Here is a 19,602-nt window from a genome sequence, read left to right on the forward strand (position 1 = left end):
CCACCACCGGGCTGGGACATCAAATCTCGCTGAGCTGGCATTTTATCCCAGGAAGAGAACAGCCCCTGTGCTGACCAGAACATCAGGGCAGACCACGGCCCCTCTGCCGTCCAGCCCAGGGCCCCAACTCATCAGAGAAGCCTCTTGGAAGCTCTGAGCCCACAGGGACCAGGGCCTGGATTCCACAGCCCACCACAAAGGCCCAGGCCACCCAGCTCGGCTGCCCTTGAGGAAATCACTTTCCTCTCACTGAGTCTGTTTCCCCATCTGCAAAACAGTGTGATATCTACTGAGTGAAGGATTAAGCAAGATCATGTATGTAAAATTGCTTTAAAAATTGTAAAGCGCTATTCAACGTGAGCGGGTGGTTTTATAAGCACAGTTCATTGCTGCAGACGGAACTTGTGATTAATTTTCGATGTCACCCCTTAAATGGGTTATAATAATGACTACCATGATCCTGATCCCATGCTCCCAGTAGGCTGTGGGTCCCACGAAGACAAGAACGCGTCCTGTTCACCACTCAATCTCCAGCCACACTGAGATCCGCCCCTGCCCCGCAGAAGGCATGCAGGAAAAACTCGTTGAATGAATAGTCTACTGAATCCTCATGGCGATCCCATGAATGAGGCACCGACACTATCCCCATTTTACAGGTGAGAAACCTGAGGTTTACAGACTGGTTCTCTGCAACAGAACTATATGGGTCTTATTTACATTGACTTGATCTTCAAATGCCCCTGGGGAGGCCAATGTCCCTTTTCAGTGCCTCTTCCTGGGAGGGCTCACAGTATGGTCAGGAGAGGCTGTGGCTGCCTTCCTAATAGAGGAACATCGCCTCCGTCCTGCACACTCTTACCTGTCTACACTTATTTCACACATATGCACTGTGCACCTGTCACATGAGAACGGAAAGGCAACTGGAAGGTATAAATGCAAGACAGCAGACCCCAGCGCTGTTTTGTTTTTATTTTTTCTCCTTGGCCCCTGTCCCAAAGTCAGTGAGGTCTGCCCAAGCCTGTGGTTTTAGAGAACAGACTCCCTGAACTGGTGTAAACCTCCATCCCCTCTCCTGCTAGACCCCACCTCCTGAGGGAGCAGGGAGAAGTGATACCCAGAACACGGTCTCCCAGATTCCCCACCTCGGGCCCAGGGAACTTTCTCTGAGCCAGGGGTGCTGCTGGGCCACCTCACTGAGCAAGGACACTGCCTGGCACAGACCAGCCTCTGAAAGGCCATCCTCAGCCCGGGACAGGGCTTGAAAGGGCAGTTCCAGGCCTGGTTGTCCTCCACACGTAACCTCATTCACGTCAGCAGTAATAACAGCCACCCTCACTGTGTATCTACCATGTGCATAATCTGCATCAGCTCCCTCAGTCCTCACAACGACCCTCTGAGAAGGGCTCATGGTGCCCCATTTCACAGACCAAGACACTGAGACTCAGGGAGCTGAAGTGAGTTACCCAGGGCCACACAGAGCCCTGTGCCCCCCCTGCACCCAACAAGCAGCCTGGGGAAATCAGACAGGCCCCTGTTACTGACCCAGCAGCTGAGGTGGTCTGGGGGAAGGTGGGGAGGGGCTGTCCACAGGTGTCCCTGTGCCTCAGCCTCCCTGGGTGGCATATGGAAACCATTTACTAGTGGATTTTCTGAGAACCAGCATGAACCACTTTCCACCACTGACAAAGTGCTTTGAAGTAATAAAATTATTGAGCCCCAATTCCAACGTGCCTAACTGTACTGAGTACTGAGTGTACTGAGTACTCACAACAGGGCACTGAGTATTCTCATCCCCATTTTGTACTGGTGAGGAAACTGAGGCTCAGAGGTCCATTTCCCCTGGACACCTTAGATCTCTCTCTCTCTCATGTCCAGCGGTCCCATTTCCTGCAGGGAGAGGGGCTGGAGGTCATCCTCTGGGCTGGAGGATGGGAGGGGACAGGAAGGGAAGGGATGAAGAGTCTGTGCCCCGCCCTCCCGCCCTTTATCCAACTCTCATCATTTCTCAGGTCACTCTGGCTTGTGTGGCTTCTCGGTATTCACATAAGTATGGTAAAACTAAAAAGATAAACAGAAAGGAGGAAAACACATACATAAACTAATGTATCCAAGTCTGTCCTGGCTTAGAAGGCTCTGTGGAATCTGCCCCCCCCAGCCCCCCCCCCCTTCAGCCTCAACATCCCCGTTGCTCTGCATAATTATCAGTTCCTAGAACTCCATGAGCTCCTAGGCTTCCAGGCCTTGGCTCCGGCTGCTTAGAACAAGCCCACTGTGTTCCCTCCACCTCCTCGCCCAGCCTGCCTCCGTCTCCAGGTCCCACTCAGGCAGGCACTCCTTCTCTCCCCATCGCCTGTGTTGTGATTGCCTGTCTCCTCCCCCTAGACCAGCTCCTCTGCAGCCCAAGCGCCTGGCACACAAGCTGCTCAGTCCACACCGAGAGCTAACACCGACGAGTGCCCATTATGAAGCAGCTGCAGTTCTGCTTTGCACAGAGTGAACCTTTAATTTTCCCAACAACCCTGCAGGTAAACATCTTTTTCTCCATCTTACAGATGAGAAAGGTGAGCAGAGTCCAGGATGAGGCAGAGCAAGGACTTGAACCCAGGCGGCCTAGCTCGAGTCTCCGCTCTGAACCACTGTGCAGAGAGCTCACAGGGCCCGTCGGGGGCCTGCATTCACCTGGCAGGGTAACTCGTGCCGGGTGGGTTACCACTTGCACGCTGCTAGCTCTTCACGTTCGCTGGTCAGCTGCACGGCCAGCCTGTCAGCCCCTGAAGGAGGACCGATCCCAGGTTCTGCAGGGTTGTTGCTCCAGCCGGGGGTCACTAAGTGTCCATTGATTTGGCACTGGTGCTCTCCCAGGACAAGAGGACTGAGCGTTAACAAGAACTCGAGCGATGTTCTTGACCTGTGTGTGGGTGTGGGTGTGGGTGTGGGTGTGGGTGTGGGTGTGTGAGAGAGAGAGAGGGCAAGAGTTCTAATTTTATTTATTTATTTTTGTTCCTTTCAATTTGTTTTATGGCCCCAGCGGCTGGCTGCCAGCAAAGCCAGGCTGGTGGCCTTGTAATTTCTTAAGTGCCTCCTCGATAAAGTGATGAGATTAATTCATCCGAATTCCTGTGGTCTCTTGAGGGCAGTCTAGGAGAGCTCAGGAGCAGGGAGCGGCATCTGTGGCATGCGCGCGCACACATATACACGCACACACCACCAGCTGAAGTGTGGCTGGTTTGGGGGTGAGCTCTCGTAGGACAGGGACACGGCCAATGGCTAGCGTAAATTCAGGGTTCTAACCTGGGAGTGTGCCCAGCGCAGACATACACAGACTCCACTTCAGGAAAGTCACCCAGCCTCTCTGGGCCCCAGTTTCCTCATCTGTAAAATGGGCACAGTACATTCCCATCTCATAAAGTGCAGGTTCAGTGACAGAAAGCTCATAAAGGGCTTAGTGAAGTGCATGCAGTGAAAAGAAAATGGTCAAGCTTACTCTGTTTATTTTTACATCCAAATAGGGCTACCAGGGTAGATACAGCCAGAAGACTCCGAGAGAGAATTCTTTTCTAGGGGTCAGACCTGAGGCCAGCCACCCATTCTGACATTAAGAACATTAAGATCGGGGGACCGGCCTGGTGGCGTAGAGGTTAAGTGAGCGCACTCTGCTGCGGCAGCCTGAGGTTCGCAGGTTCGGATCCCAGGCACGCACCAATGCACCGCTTGTCAGGCCATGCTGTGGCGGTGTCTCATATAAAGTAGAGGAAGATGGGCACAGATGTTAGCCCAGGGCAAATCTTTCTCAACAAAAAAGAGGAGGATTGGCATTGGATGTTAGCTCAGCACTGATCTTCCTCACAAAAAACAACATTAAGATCGGGGTCCCACAGACAGACCTCAGAGTGGATGCTGTGTGTGCCTGTTGGAGGGAGGCAGGAACCCCAGAACCTGACCTGGATTCTGGGTGACCTCCAGACAGAGAGGAAATACACACCATCACCTCTCTGATCCTGTGCCCCAGGAGGAAACCCCGGGGCATCCCGGTCAGCTGTCCTTGAACAGCTGCAGGGAGCGGGCAGTCCTCTCCTGGGGCTCAGGGACGGGGGCTGCAGAGCTTAGATAAATGGCTCTTGGGAAATGCGTGGGCTCAGAGGCTGCTGGCTAACATCAGAGCCTGAATGGCCATTTTAAGCCGCTGGCGTGAAAGGGCTGGGCTGGTACTCACTTGGTTCCACTCCCTCACTTATCTCATTCCTGGAGGACAGAGACTATGCCTTTCATCTCTGCGTGGCCCGCTGTCCTCAGCTCTCGGCCCTTCCCTCCGCCTCACCCACTACCTGGATGATGTCATTCCTGCCACTGGCTTCAGGGAGCACATACTTGACAAGGATGGGCAGCAAGATGCATGGCCTGTGCCTCACACCCTTATCTCCATCTGCTCGCTGCACAGTTACACCGGAAGTCCCTTGGGTTCCTCACACCTCCTCAAGCTGAACCCCTCCCCACCCAGCCTGCTCCTCTTCCTGTGCTCCTTGTCTCAGTGAAGGGGCCACTAGCCACCCCAATGCCTAGGTCAGAAACCGCGCTGGCATCCGGAATTGATTCTTCCCCCTCCTTAGCTTCGCAGGTCCTTTCCATCCTCCAGCCCTGCTATTCCTCCCTCCTTCCCCTCTGCCGCAGCAAGTTCCCACACTCACCATCTCTTGCCTCCCCTCTAATGCACTCGCGTCCTCTCGGCTCCATTTCCCTTTCCAATCAATCTATCCCCCACACCGCCCCTGGAGGGACGTTTCCTGTGCAAAATCGCTCCATGGACAGAAGAATGGACGAAGTAGAAACCAAAGTTGCCAAAGAGGGGCTCCAGATAAGAAATAAGCCATTTGTACTGCAGAACCTCGGAAAGCCTCAGGCGCTGAAGACTGGAGATACGGCAGGAGGTGGAGTGAGGGATGGGGCTGCACACAGGGGAATTTGCTGGAAGTCTGTATTTAACGAGTGCCTAGCTGCCACTCCATGTGGCCACCCAGGATCTCCCCACAACCTGCATAAGAGAAGCCAACCTAATCTCTGGAGAATAGAAGCCAGTGAAGTTCTGAGCTCAGGGACACTAGGCTCAGCTGAGGGCAGAAGGGACGCTGAGGCCAAAAAGACGGCTGAATACTGCATACTGCACATGTGAGACCAGCCCACCCCCAAGTCCAGTCCCAGAATTCCAGCTGCCAGATGCTCACTCCACCCACCTCAACCACCTCCCTGAAATCTGGAAGGTTTCTGAAATCCCTGAAGATAGGAATTTGTAGGATTCTTCTCTGGAAGAACCAACAGCATCAGAGAAAAGACCAGCAGATAAAGATAAGCCAAGAGAATGCTCCTTCTATGCTTTTTCTCCCTGTTTGAATTTAAGATAGCCAAGGATTACCAACACATTTACACAAAGCCTTCAGTATGAAAGACCAAAATAAACGGGGGGAAGTGTGTGGGAGGAGACCAGGACAGAGCAGAAGGCAGAAATAAGCCTCCTAAAGCAATAATCAGCATGCTGCTGACTTGAGAAGAAAAAAATACTGCATTCACGAAACAAGAACAGTATGCAATAAAAAGAAAGTATAAAATGTAGCTCACAGAAATAAAAAATATAGCCATAAAAAATTCCAAAGAATTGCCTAAGAAGCTACTCTAGAACAGAATAAAAATCAAAGAGATGGACAATAGGCTATAAAAGATGTAAGAATGAGAAGATTGATCCTGGAAGCTCAATATCAAACCATGAGGAGTTTCTGAAAGAGAAAACAATCTGTGGAGAGGAAGTTACCATAAAGGGAGGGAAAGAGGGAGGGAGGGAGGGAGGGAGGGATGAAAATTTCTAAGACCTGAAGAATGTGAGTTTTCAGACCAAACAGGCCTGCTGAGACCCCAGAAGAATGAATGAAAAAAGACTTGGACGAGATTATACAGGTGAAGACAAATGAGTGGCTGCCAGGGGTCGGGAAGGGGCAGAGAGGGAGGTGGGATGGCTATAGAAGGGCAGTGCCAGAAATCTGATGTCATGAGAGTGTTCTGTGTCTTGACTGTGGTGGGGTCACAGGAATCTACAGAGTGACAAAACTGCATAGACCTAAACACACACACATCACACACAGTGTGTACAACTCATGAACTCTGAATAAGATGTGTGGATTGTATCAACACCAATTTCCTGGTTGTGATACTGTGCTATAGTTATGCAAGACGTTACCACGGGGGCAGCTGGGTGAAAGGTATATGGGATCTCTCTGTAGTATTTCTTACAGCTGCATGGGAATCTACAATGATCTCAAAACAAAAATATAAAAATAATAAATAATAATAAAAGACCTACAACACACAATGTAGATTTTTATCATAAAATTTCAATCACGGAGGACAAAGAAAAAATCCTGAAAACTTTCACAGAGAGTAAAAAAGTCAAATACAAAGGATCAAGAACAAGATTGGGGGCCGGCCCCGTGGCTTAGTGGTTAAGTGCGCGCGCTCCATCGCTGGCGGCCTGGGTTCGGATCCCGGGCGCGCACCGACGTACCGCTTCTCCGACCATGCTGAGGCTGCGTCCCACATACAGCAACTAGAAGGATGTGCAACTATGACATACAACTATCTACTGGGGCTTTGGGGGGGAAAAAAAAAAAAAGAACAAGATTGGCCACCATATCTCAAACTACGAGGAAAAAAAGCCCTATGTGTGCACATGCGCGCGCACACACACACCTCGGGCACATACTCTCTGCTCTTTTTTCTACTTTGCACTGATCACCTGACTTCATTCATTTCTCTTGTTTATTGTCTGCTATGTTCACTGCCGTTTCCCCAGCACCTAGAACTGTGTCTGGGAAAGAGTGAGGCCTCCGTATACAGTTTCTAAATAAATCAATGAAACTTGACAGCAGCACTAGAAGCTGGAAGATAAAGCAGCAATGGTGTCCAAATTCTGGGGGGAGGGGGGGATTATTTTCAACTAGAATTTCACACTAGCCAAGGTATGAATCTAACGTGTGGGTTGACGGATTGACATTTCCACACATCCAAGGTGTCAACAATTTTCCCTCTCCTGTGCTTTCCAGAATGTGCTTCCCCCAACAAGGGAGGGACCAAAAACAGGAAGACGGAGGATCCAGAGAATAGGGGCTCCAGCCCAGAAGAAAAGCCAAGGACACATCAAGGAGGAACTGGCAGTAGGCAAATAGATTCAACCAAAAACTGTGATCTGACCATATTCGGACAATGGGAAGATGGGAAATGTGTTTGTGTGTGTCTTGGGATGGGTTGTGCAATTGGAACTAACTCTTCATCTTCCATAACAGGAAGTCAAGAAAAAAATGTCAAAATTGCTCAGTCAGCAAATATGGCTGTAAAATCGTATTAGTAACTAGGAAGCTAAATGCTAGAAGAAAGATTTTCTTAAATGGTTAACTCTGCATCATGGAGGGAGGAGGGGAGAGAATGGGTAGGGCCAGGGATGCTAGTTTTCATTGTAAGATTTACACTTCTGTTCTACTTTTTAAACTATGTGCACACATTACTTATCAAGTTAAAAATTAACTTAAAATTTAAATTTAAGAAATCATCCAATTGCTCCTCATTGTGTAAAAAATGAAATCTAACCTCCACAGCAAAGCCCAGCAGGCCCTTTATGATCCGACCACCTCTGACCAGTCCACCCTAATCTCCCCCAACCTTGGCCCCCAGTTTGTAGGCTCCAAGAAACCACAGGGAGCCTCCGAGCCATCTCATACTTTCCTCTACCCAAAACTCCTCCTGGCAAACTCTTCCACATCCTTAGAGCCTCAGCTCTCATATGACCTTCTCCGTGACACCTTCTTCCCTTCTGTCTCAAGGAGGCTTACATGCTCCTTTCTGTTTGCCCCCACAGACTTCATCCACCACCCATCTCCCCGACACTTAAACAGCTAGTTTAGTGCTTCATCATCGGGATTTTGTGTGTCATCCTCCCTTCTGAACTGTGTACTTATCGGGGATACAGGTTGTTAGGTCTTTCATTTTTATATCTCAAGAACAGTGACTGCACTTGAAAATATCTGTGATCAAAGCAACGAATCAGAAACAAGAACCTCCACCTAGAGAATCCCAGAATTCAACAGTAACCTCCAGTTATCAAAAGCATCGCCTCCCCTGGGTCCTCCCAATCCTGGTCCTTCCTAAAGCAGCAGACACCTGTCATCGCCTCAAAACCCGCTCCTGTTAGAGTTCATCTCCCTTCTCTCTGCAAAAACTCTTGCAACACCTCTGACCACTTCTGTATTTACTGCCTTGAATCTAAGATGCTTTTGATGATAAGATGGCACCATTATTTTATGTACCACCAAGAACAAAAGAGAAATCTGCTTCCTTGCCACTAGCATTTTCATTTTTTTCTTATTAAAGGAGCTCATTGAGATTTATTTAGATATAGATTTGATCTTATAGCATTCTTATGCATACATGAAAGAGAAAATATAGGAAAAGTAAATTGGTGAAGACTTTGCTATAAGACTTCTTCTAGGGGTCTCACTCACTTTAATCATTTTTTGTGTGTGTGTGAGGAAGATCGGCCCTGAGCTAACATCTGCCAATCCTCCTCTTTTTGCTGAGGAAGACTGGCCCTGGGCTAACATCCATGCCCATCTTCCTCTGCTTTATACAGGACGCCACCACAGCATGGCTTGGCAAGTGGTGCGTAGGTGCGCGCCCGGGATCCCAACCTGCGAACCCCAGGCCGCCAGAGCGCAGCGCGCGCACTTAACGCTTGCGCCACCCGGCCGATCATTTTTGATCGAAGTATCATCTTCATGTTTTTTCAGAATCGTCCCCTCTGCTAACAAGGGAGCTGACGATGCTGTGTTTCTTACGAGTGTCCATCGTGGTCTCAGGGGTTTCCTTCCAGGCCAGTGGCCCCTTTCTGCAAGTTTTAATGTGCAAGTGAGAGCAGTGAGAACTGCATACGGTGGTCACCTAATGGATGGTAACCACACACAGCCCAATGCAGAGATGTCATATGGGAAAAAGGAGGAAACCTGGTACTTCCTCTCCTTTCAAGGCTCTCACTCCTCTTCCTTTCACCAGGGTCCCTCCTCCTGCCCCCAGCCCTTTCCCCTCTCCTTCTGAACAGCAGTCCCCAGAACTAGCTTACCTGGAAAGGAGGTTAAATCAGATCCCTGGGCCCCGCCCCCCAGAGCCTCCCATTCAGCAGGTCTGGGACGGGGGAGAAATGTGCATTTCTAACAAGCTCCCAGGTGAAGCCTGTGCTGCCTGTCTGGAGACCACACTCTGAGAACCACTGACCTAGAAGACCTCCTTAGACCCCAAACCCCACTCAGATTCCACTCTTGGGCTCTCGGCCCCGATTTCCAACTCTCCAGGGTAAGTCCTGCAAACTGATCCCAAACTTTATCCATAATCCCAAACCCTCCACTCCCCCCCCCCCCCCCCCCCAGCCCCCATCCCACCAGCAAAACTCTTCTTTCCAGGTTTCTTTCCCCCTAATGGCCCTGCCACCTCCCTAGTAGCCTAAACTAGAAATCTAAGAGTCAGGCTCATAACCCAGTCACTATTCTTCTTATACTGAATCTACTTTCAAGTTTCTCAAGCCAAACCTCTCCTTTTAACTCTCTGCCCCTGTCCTGGTTTCGATGTCTCTAAAACGGACTCTCACCTGGCCCTGGTAATTGGTCTGCGTGCCTCTAGACTCTCGCTCATGCAGACCATCTTCCTTCTCATTGCCAGAATTATCTTGCTAAAAGGAGATCTGATTAATTCCCTGCTCAAAAACCTCCAATGGCTTTCTGTTGCCAAGCAAAAATAACAAAAATACTTACTATTTCTCTAATGGTTATCCTATGCCAGGCACTAACCTAAAGACTTCAAAAGCATGTCGCATTTAATTTCTGCAATAACATTCTAGGAGCAGGAACTATTTATTAGTCCCCTTAGTCCCATTTTATTGACAAGGAAATTAAGGCCCAGAGAAACTAAGTAACTTGCCCAAGTTGACAGAACTAAGAAATTGTAAGGTTGGGATTCTAAGTCCAGTGAAACAGCCCTCAAATTTAAATATTACTCTATTCTCTTCCTAACACAGCCTAGGACGCCTTTGACATCCAGCCCCACTCTGCTGTTCGAGCCCATCACCCACCTCTGAGCCCCCGCGTCCCTGAGCAGAGCACACTCAACTCCTCTGGGCCCTGCTCCTGCTGTTCCATCTGCCCAGCATGTCCATCTTTCACTGCTGCTTAAATGGCCCTTCCTCTGGGAAGCCCTCCCTGCCCTGTCTGGGCTCTGTGTCTCTGAAAAGAGGAATTGTGATCTGTGCTTCCTCTCATTCCCCCAGTGTGCCGCAGACAGCAAACGGTTTGTGGGTTTAATTGACTCTTTTTGTACAGATGTGGAAACTGAGACCAGAGGACCCAAGTCCCTGCCCAAGGTCAAGCAGCTGGCGAGCGGCATGGCTGGGACAGCACTGGGCTCTGACTCCCACTCCCTCCTGGCTTTGTCTCTGCATCCCCATCGGCTTGTGTCTCCTGGGATCCTCGGCCTCATTCTCCAGGACAAAAGGCCTGGAGGTGGTCCAAGGCAGGATAACCCATCAATCATGCCCCTGCCCCTCGCCCTGGGGAGCTTCCTTCCAAGCCCACATCTGGGCCCCAGATGAACAGAGAGAGCTCCCTGCCAGAGCCTCTTTCTCGCCTGCTCCTCCCCATCTTAAGTCACAGACCCAGGAGCTGCTGGAGGGGCCTCCCAGTGACCTGCAAAGTTGGCCACATGCCCTGGGAACGTAGGGAGGGGTAAAGGGTGGCTTTACCCTCCGCACAGCTGCTGTGGCCACGCACCTTGTGTTCATGTGCTGTCAGTGGCTTCCATTCCACCAGAAGAAAATCCAAGTGTGACACTCACCATGGCCCTAAACTTCGCCAACATCTCCAGCCTTCCAGTTTGCCCTCACTCACTCACCCCAGCCACACTGGCCCTCCTTCTAGTCCTGAAACACATCCACTGTTTCCTCCGCCTGGAATGCTGGTCCCCTTACCTCGACAGTTACCTTCGTGGCACAGCCTTCCCTAATTCTCCCTCTAAATTAGACCCCTCTCGGTCACCTTTGATCTCATCACTGGTTTTTCTCTTTCACAGCATGTGTCTCAGTCTGTCACTACGCTTCTTTCTTTGTTATCATACTTACTGTCTGCCTTCCCCCTCTAGAAGACAAGCCCACCAGGGTAGAGACCATTGCCCCATCCTCACCTCCCTGCACAATGGTTAGGACTCAATAAATAGTCACCAAAGAACTGAACAACTGCTTCATAAGCTCCAATGTCAGGCAGGAGTTTTTCCCAAACATTGTCCTTTAGAAAAGAGGGAGTTGCTTAATATTTGAGTCTTCGTGAGGTCTCATATTAAGGCACTGGGTCAATCACTTTATATTGAACAACTACCATGGGGAAGACCCACTGCCCTAAGAAGACCTCAATCAATGCTAGTCACCCGACTGAATCAACAACAAAGGGGGTAAAGAAATTTAACACAAATTTCGTTATTCCCAGGAATACAACCTCACAATTACAAATGTTGAGTGTCAAATGCAGTACAGTACCTGATCCGTTGTGGAAATCATGATTGTAAATGGACACAAATAAAAAAGACCTGTCCTAATGGTCTAAGAACTGTACTTTTGGCTCAAAATAAAATTTTTAGGGATAGCGGCACATACATAACATACATACTCATAAAATCTCAAGTAACGGAGATGGAAGTGAAGACAGTGTGCTCTGAAACACTGTGTTAAATGACTCAAAAAGCGGCCCCAGAGAAGGCAAAGACACTTTCATCAAACACTCATGTGAAAAGTTTGATAAACCTTGCTTTACAAAATGTGAACAGAAAAAGTTTTTCAAAAAATAATACATTGTTTTACTAATGTGACTTAAAATATGCAACTATAACTAAAATTAATATATTGTTATAAGTAGACATTCGACTATTTTATCTAGATCCCTAAAAGTTTACATATGCAAACTGGCCAAACTTCTTTGGTTCGTCCTCATTGGGAAAATGGGGGATCCCTTTGGGGATCACCTTCTATTCAGACACATTGAGAACTTCCTACGTGCCAGGTACCGTGGGAGGACATAGCGTTCAGCAGAAATCAAGGTAAATGTAACGCTGTTCCTTAGGAGCTTACAATCTTCTTGGGGAACCAGACTAGTAATGGCAATAACCACACGGTGTGATAAGTGTTGGTGCGCTGGGAGAAGACTTACAGGAGCATCCGGGGGGGCGCTACCTATGTCAAATGAGAGAAGGAAGTCAGAGAAGGTTCCTGGAGGAAAGGCCAGCTAACTTAGACCTAATGGACAAAAGCAGGGCCTGGAGGTTGGCAGGGAGAGCAAAGAGAAGACCACGTGCAAAGTCTAGATATTGAAAGCCTGTGACAGGTTCTAGGAGCTGGAAGATAGAGCAGGCGGGCTGCCCCACAGCCTGCGAAGGAGAGTGGCACGAGATGAGGCTGCAAGGTCAACGGGGGCGATCCCAGAGGACGTCCTCAGCCACGCTCTGGAGCTTCGATTTTACCGACAAGCAAGATAGAAGAGTGACATGTTCCGATGTGTGTTCAGAAAGGTCCCTCTGGCAGCACTGAAGAAAACAGACCCGGAAGAGGGGAGCCTGGCAGCCGGGAGACCAGTCTGGGAGTTACTGTAGTCAGTGGTCAGGGGTGGCCTGGAATGATGCAGGGGCAATGGAGAAGCCGTGGGGTCAAGAGATATGAAGGAGGGAGAGTGAACAGGATACGGCTGCTGGGATGTTGGTTTGGGATGGGGAGCAGGAAGCAGAGTTAAGGATAAGGCTCATTTCTGGCTTGAGCCGGAGGAGACATGCAGGCACTGAATTGGGAATTCGAGGAGAAACATCTGATGGCAGGGACACAGCTTCTGTTTAGGACTTGCTGTCTTTGGGGTGTTTCTGGGACATCCAAGTAGAAATGTCCATTAGGTGTTACAGGCACCGGAGAGCTCCGGGGAGAGGCTGAGGACAAGAGCTATGAAACCGGCTGATGGAAGTGGCTGAACCATCCTGATTCCAGAGGCAATTGAGCCACGGGCAGAAGATGCTGGGCACATAAGATGGCTCATGCACTGAGACGAGGAAGAGAAGGGGGGACCTGGAACCTGAAGGTTGAAAGGATATGGGTGTTTTTTTTTTTAGGATTGGAGATACTAGAGGTATTTAAATGCTGATGGAAGGAAGCAGACTGTAGAAAACGAGAAGAAAAAAGAGAGGACATAAAGGGTAGGAGGGTCTCTGGGAAGAGATGGATTCAAAGCCTGAGAAGAGCTGAGCCTGGAGTAGGAGATGTCTTTTCCAGAAGGAGTGAGAAGCAATGAATAACTATGCGATTAATGAATGAAAAATACTGCAGACCCGGGGGAGAGCGGGGCAACAACTGAGGGAGTTCCCATCTGAGGCTTCTACATTCTCAGTGGAACAGGAGGCAAGGTCATTGCTGAGAATGAGACAGGGTGACGGGGTCAAGGTTTTGGGGTACAGCTTGGAAAAGGCCCCCCCGGTGGCTCCCCAAAAGGCCATGTGGTACTCATTACAAAGGTTTTCTTTACTGTGGGATCAGTATCACAGTCCACAATCTGGCACTCAGCCCTACGATCCAGAAGCCTGACTTTGCCAGCCACGGAAAAGGGCTCCGTCTCTCAGAGGCAGACTCACATTACCCAAATTCAGGAATCTCATGTACAAGCCCAGGGATGCCAGCACACTCAAGGACAAGGAGAAACTGCTCTGCCTAACCAGCAGTCTGCCTGACCAGCAAGTTCACTCCAAGCAGAAAACCTACAGGGGAGCTAGATCATAATCAGATCAATGAATGTTTAATCACATCAGGCTGTCCCCAGGCTACCTCCCCTCTCTTAGAGTGGTGCCTTTGCAAGGCCTGCCTTCTTTTCCCGGTCCTCCAGGGCTGATCAATCCTGTCCCGTGGGCACATTTTTTCTTTAGATCTGCTAGTGAATTCAGTCAGGGTGGGGGTTATCTCCTTTGCCAGGGAGCCACTCTGTCCCTTCTGGAGTTCTTTTTGTCTATCTCTGAGCTCATCTGCTCTGGGTGAGTGTCATAATCCCCAGCACCGACAGCAAACTTCCTTTCTTAGCATTGAATTGGGCAGGCAAAGTTGTAATAAACCCTTAGCATATACTACTAAGGGCTGACTTTCAGCCTCATGAGGGCAGCGGGGCTGCATCTACCTTTTCAATGCTGTCGTGCAGGGGAGTCCCAATTTTTCTGTAAAGGGCCAGAAAAATGTCAATGTTTTGGGCTTTGTGGCCAGAAGGTCTCTGTCACCACTACTCAACCAAAGCACCAAAGGAGACACAGACAATAGTAAACGAATGGGTGGGGCTGTGTTCCGGTACAACTTGATTTACAAAAGCAGGAGGCTGGCCGCAGGCTGTACTTTGCCCACCTGTCCCAGCCCCTCCCCCCTCCCCCCTCCCCTTAATGCTAGCACCTAGGACAGCCGAGCACACAGCGGGTGCTCAGGAAATGCTTGTAGAGAAGGGATGGCTGGCTGAGCGCTTTCTCCCTAAATCTATCATGACATCTTTGTTTCTGCAACGTGTCTTCCCATATTGGCCTAACCACTGACTTGAGCAGATTGAAGTGATCGAAGGAGGGAGGTGGAGCGTGAGCTAGCACCATTTTCAGAACTTTCCAAGCATTTCCATGTATTTGTGAATGGAACATTCTATGACTAAAGACTCTCAGTCCAAGTTACTGGACTTTTCAAAAACGGCCTAAATATCCTGGTTAATTGGTTAGGTGCCTAGGAGCTGGTGCCCTGGTTTGGAGCCTAGGGCTACGCCTGCAGACTTTATTCCTCTAAGCTTCTTGAAGGCAGTTACTGGTTTCCTTCTCTCCTGCTTCCCCTGCAGTTCCTTCCTCAGTATAAGTGAGCGTAAGTGAGGCCATCTTGTTACACTAAATGGCCCCAGCCCCTCCTCCGTGGGACTACTCGCTACGCTGCATGTACTCCAAAAAATTCACATGCTCTCCTGATTTATGGCCTCCACTTACATATGTACTCCCCAATAGCTTGATAAATTAAAAACTTCGTTCTATGAGTTTCTCTCCAGGAACAGGCTGACCACAGGCGGGAAACACACCTACAAGGTATCCATCACAGCTGACAGAAGAATGGAACAATGAGATGCCTGGAGACCAACATGCCTGGAGACCAACATCCCTGGACCACCTCCTTACTGCCCATTTTCCCTATATAACTGTCTCAAGATTCTATAATCTTTGAAGATGGGTTTTTGAGACATTAGTCACCTGTCTTCCAATTTGCCGGCTAGTATAATTAAACTTTGTTTCTTGATCTCTAAGTTGTTGTGATTAATTGGCTCAGATCGCGGCGAGCAGAGCGAGCCCATTGCTCGGTATCAAGAGCAGGGACTGGGGCCAGCCTGTGGCGTAGCGGTTAGGTGCGCGCGCTCCACTGCTGGCAGCCCAGGTTCGGGGCCCGGGTTCGGATCCCCGGCGCGCACCAATGCACCACATGTCAAGCCATGCTGTGGCGGCATCCCATATAAAGTGGAGGAAGATGGGCACGGATGTTAGCCCAGGGCCAGTCTTCCTCAGCAAAAAGAGGAGGATCGAGGGGCCAGCCCCGTGGCTTAGTGGTTAAATGCGTGCGCTCCACTGCTGGCGGCCCGGGTTGGGATTCGGGCGCGCACAGACGCACTGCTTCTCTGGCCATGCTGAGGCCGCGTCCCACATACAGCAACTAGAAGGATGTGCAACTATGACATACAACTATCTACTGGGGCTTTGGGGGAAAAAATAAATAAATTTAAAAAATCAAAATTTTTGTTAGAACAAAGCCAAGAGTTAATAAAATAACCAAAGCAATCCATCAGCCTTAGAGTTTACTCTTTCCTGTTCTAGATAGAAACTCTTTCTGGTTATAAATGTGAAATGTTTCTTTCGAGAAAGAGATCAGAGACCTGAGCAGTTCTGTTCCGATTGCACTAAATGTTGCTGTTTGTCTTGGACTTCTAGGAAGAGATCATTATCCTGTTCGTGGGAGCAAATAATAAGACTATTTACAAATCCTTCCAGCAGGCTCCTGACTTGCTAAGGACGTTCTCAGCGCGCGGACATCCGTTGAGGGTGGAGTGGGGTTTCTGAGACTCTGCTTTCAGAAAATTGGACCCAGAACTCTCCAGCTCATTTAAGAACAATACGGAGAGGAGAAAATGTAATTGTCTCCTAAAAACCAATTTTTCAAAAAACTGACTTCAAAGAGTCTCAAAGAATAGCAACTTCACCAAGACCACTTCCCAATTTGGGAAGAAAAACGCTGCTATCTAGGTAACTTAAATTGGTTTGAATATCTCATGTTTATTTGTCAAATATCCAATGATATTGATCGGATAGAGAACTGGAGGTTTTCACCCCTGTCTGAGTCAAGAGACTCAGAGTCACCGAGCAGTGTTTTTCAAATACAGAGATTCCAAGCCCTCCCGCAGACTTGGGGCATGAAGATGGCAGGGACCAGGGTGCTTTCGTTCCCCGTGCTGGAGGGCAGGCAGCACAGTGCCCAATATGAAGGGGCTCAATACATATTTGCTGAAAGAACTTGGTATCATGCCTCCTTCTGGGGAATGCACAGGGAACCAAGGTCTGGGGTTTTAGGAAAACTTACTTTTTTGTGTCTTACTCTTTGCACTGTTTGAATTTTTACCATATTTATTTTTTAAAAAAGGGTTCATCTAAAAAGTAAATATTATTTATATGAAAATAGCTAAAATGATTTAAATCCTGTTAAGTCAAAATAATAATTATTCTGTTTTATTTATTTAAATATAATTACAAAAGCTTGCTCTGTAAGATAAAGCACAGTGTATGTCTGTTGTCTTAGTAATATGTCTTAAGTGATATTGTAAAAGTGAAAGTAGTAATTGCAAATATTTAGTTAGCACTGATAAGTGCCAGGCAATATTTTAAGTGCTTTAAATATGTTAACTCACTTAATCCTCTTTTAACAGCTCTGTGTGACGTAGGAATGATATCATCTCACTTTACGGATGAGGAAACTAAAGCACAGAGAGAAACTGAGGCAGCGTGGCCAAGGGCATTCAGCTGTAAGGTACCGGCTGGAGCTATGGGACCAGGAGCTGGGAGTTTAGCCACTCCACCACACCGTCTCAACTAATACGTAGAATTGGAAACATGGCCAAGCCTAATCCTCAACTGGTTTAATAAATAAATAGTCGCAAGAAATTGAAACAAATATTTGTTGAATGAATCAACTGAGAATCATCCCAGGGAAGCTGAGCCTGCCTCTTCCAAAAGAGAAATGGGTGGGGGGAGGGGGAGGGGAGGACACTCTCGGGACAGCCAGGCAGGGTCCTGGATGAGGGATCTGGGCCAGGGACAGGACAGGTGTCTGGTTTTCTGAGTCTGGTTTGCAGTTTCTGTCCCAGGGGGACCTCATAAGCTCACCTCAGTTATCTGCAGGAGCAGGGGTTGTGTCTATCTCTATCTCATCACCAGCACCTGGAGTATTGGCTGGTGCTTAGTAGGTGCTCAACAGATACTCAGCTGAATGCATGAAGTGCTCTCTCTACCCCCAGCCTGCTGCAGTAAGAATCTCGGCTGCCTTGTATGGGGCCGTTCCGCTGCGCTGGCCCTGTGCCAGGAACTTGACAAGAGCCCTGTGAGGGTGGACCTGTCCTGACCCCCACTTTACCCAGGGTTGACGTTACAGGGGGCGCCTCTCGGGGCTCCTGAGCACCTGCATCAGCATCACTCACTCAGGCACCCATTGAAAGAAACAGCCACCCCCAGGGCCGTCGGGCCATGACTCAGCTGATATGCAGAGGCACTGAAAAGCCCTGGAAGACAGGCCACCGTGGGATCAGACAGGGTGAGTGGTGAGAGGGAACTTTCCCTTGCTCTGTCTGCCCGACTCTTTCACAGTGAAGAAAAGATGCATGTTTCACTTGTGCAATTAAAAAATATCAAAACAAAGCGAGAGACCCTTTACATTGCAAGAGGTCTGGAATTGCAAGGCGAATGATGCTGTTTTCTTTTTCTCCCAAAAATCAGCTTTTTAGGGACACACATTTGAGAGTGCTCCCCATACCAGTGAGCGGCGCACCCGTGGTGAGGCATTTGTGTGGGTTTTCTGGGGCGCCGTATGGGGGCGCATGCCATTCTAACAACAGTGCTGGAGTTAGTCCCTGTCCAGAATCCCAGGATGAGAAACCTTGGGAGACAGAAAAGGAAGCCTACGGAACCTCTGCTCCAGGGGTGCCCAGACCTGGCCTCGCAGCTGGCGGGAATCACCCAGTTTCCTGCTGGACCCTCCGGCCACAGGGCCCCCAGCCACCCCCCGCCCGGCCCTGCCCTGCGGCCACGCACCTTGGATGGTCCTCTTGAAGAAGGCCTTGCAGGCCTCGCAGGAGGCCACACCGTAGTGGTAGCCAGAGGCAATGTCCCCACACACGAGGCACAGGCGCTTGGGGATGGCGTTGAGCATGTACTCGCACTTGATGGCCGAGTCCTCCATGATGCCGCCGGCGCAGTCCTCGTAGCTCTTGCGGCAGGGGGTGCCCCCCAGCCCCGCGCCTGTGAACATGGGCGGCGAGTCCAGACCATTGGCGTGGGCGCCCAGGGCCAGGCCGAAGCCGCCGCTGGCGTCGGACGAGCCACTGGGGCTGTGGTGGCTGAGGGCGTCGATGCCCGAGGACGGGCTGGACGGCTCTGTCTTGATGAAGGACCCGCAGCTGGAGCTCAGGTGCCGGTCGTCCGCGGACATTCTGTTCAGCAGCCTGTGGACACAGAGCGCGGGAAGTCAGCTCCCAGGAGGGTGCGGTGGGCGTGACACTGTCCCAGGAATTAGCTTTGGGCTCCCGGCACCAAGTGGGTGGGGCGGCTGGGGAGGGGCTGAGCCTAGACTGAGGCGTTGATGAGATAAAATGCTGGCAGAGAAAGTCTTTTGGTCAAGAACCGGCTCAGCCCAGAGCAAGTTTCTGGTATGACCCCCCAGAACCTTCTGAGTCCTCAAAGAAGAAGCTATGTTTGCTCAACAAACTTCAGATTAGGCTCCCAGCCCTCTGCAAATTGCTGGCTTGAGGGTGACAAAAAGTGGTAACAACTCAGCCAAAATACTTGGCCAATCTTCCCGCGCAACAGTAATACATGCTGGCTACAACTGAAAGTCCGGGTGTGCCAGGCCCTGGAGCAAACACCCTCAGTACAATGACCTGATAACCCACTTCACCTGGCCCCACTGGGCCATCAGGTAAGCCCAAGCTCGGCGCTTCCCCTCCCACCGCGCCGTCATCACTGAGATTGGGCCCAGAGATGCTAACGCACGTGGCAGGGCAAGAGGCAGTGCCTGTGGCGAAGGCCCCAGCCAAACTGGCTGCCCTGTGGGTTTTGCCTGTGGCGCAGGGCACATCTGGAGAGTGGCTCCAGGCCTGCTCTCTCATTTCCCTTCCTAGCTCCTGAGCCGGCGGCTTCTGCCCAGGCCCTCCCCCTCTAAAAGACTGTGCCTCCATCAGGCAGCATGGG

General features: G+C 49.9%; 1 protein-coding gene across 1 annotated transcript in view; it reads right to left on the bottom strand.

The window, feature by feature from the left end:
* The window catches only part of ESRRB (estrogen related receptor beta), a 57,244-nt gene extending 38,358 nt beyond the window's left edge, over nt 1–18,886 (bottom strand). The window contains exon 1 of the mRNA XM_014784444.2: nt 18,448–18,886. Within this exon, the coding sequence (XP_014639930.1) occupies nt 18,448–18,844 (397 nt within the window). The 5' untranslated portion in view covers nt 18,845–18,886. The remainder of the gene's footprint in view (nt 1–18,447) is intronic.
* Between the last annotated feature and the right edge of the window lie 716 nt (nt 18,887–19,602).

This window comes from Ceratotherium simum, chromosome 24 (genome assembly GCF_057802395.1).
Source record: "Ceratotherium simum simum isolate JZ-2026a chromosome 24, ASM5780239v1, whole genome shotgun sequence".
NCBI classification, from domain to species: Eukaryota; Metazoa; Chordata; class Mammalia; order Perissodactyla; family Rhinocerotidae; genus Ceratotherium; species Ceratotherium simum.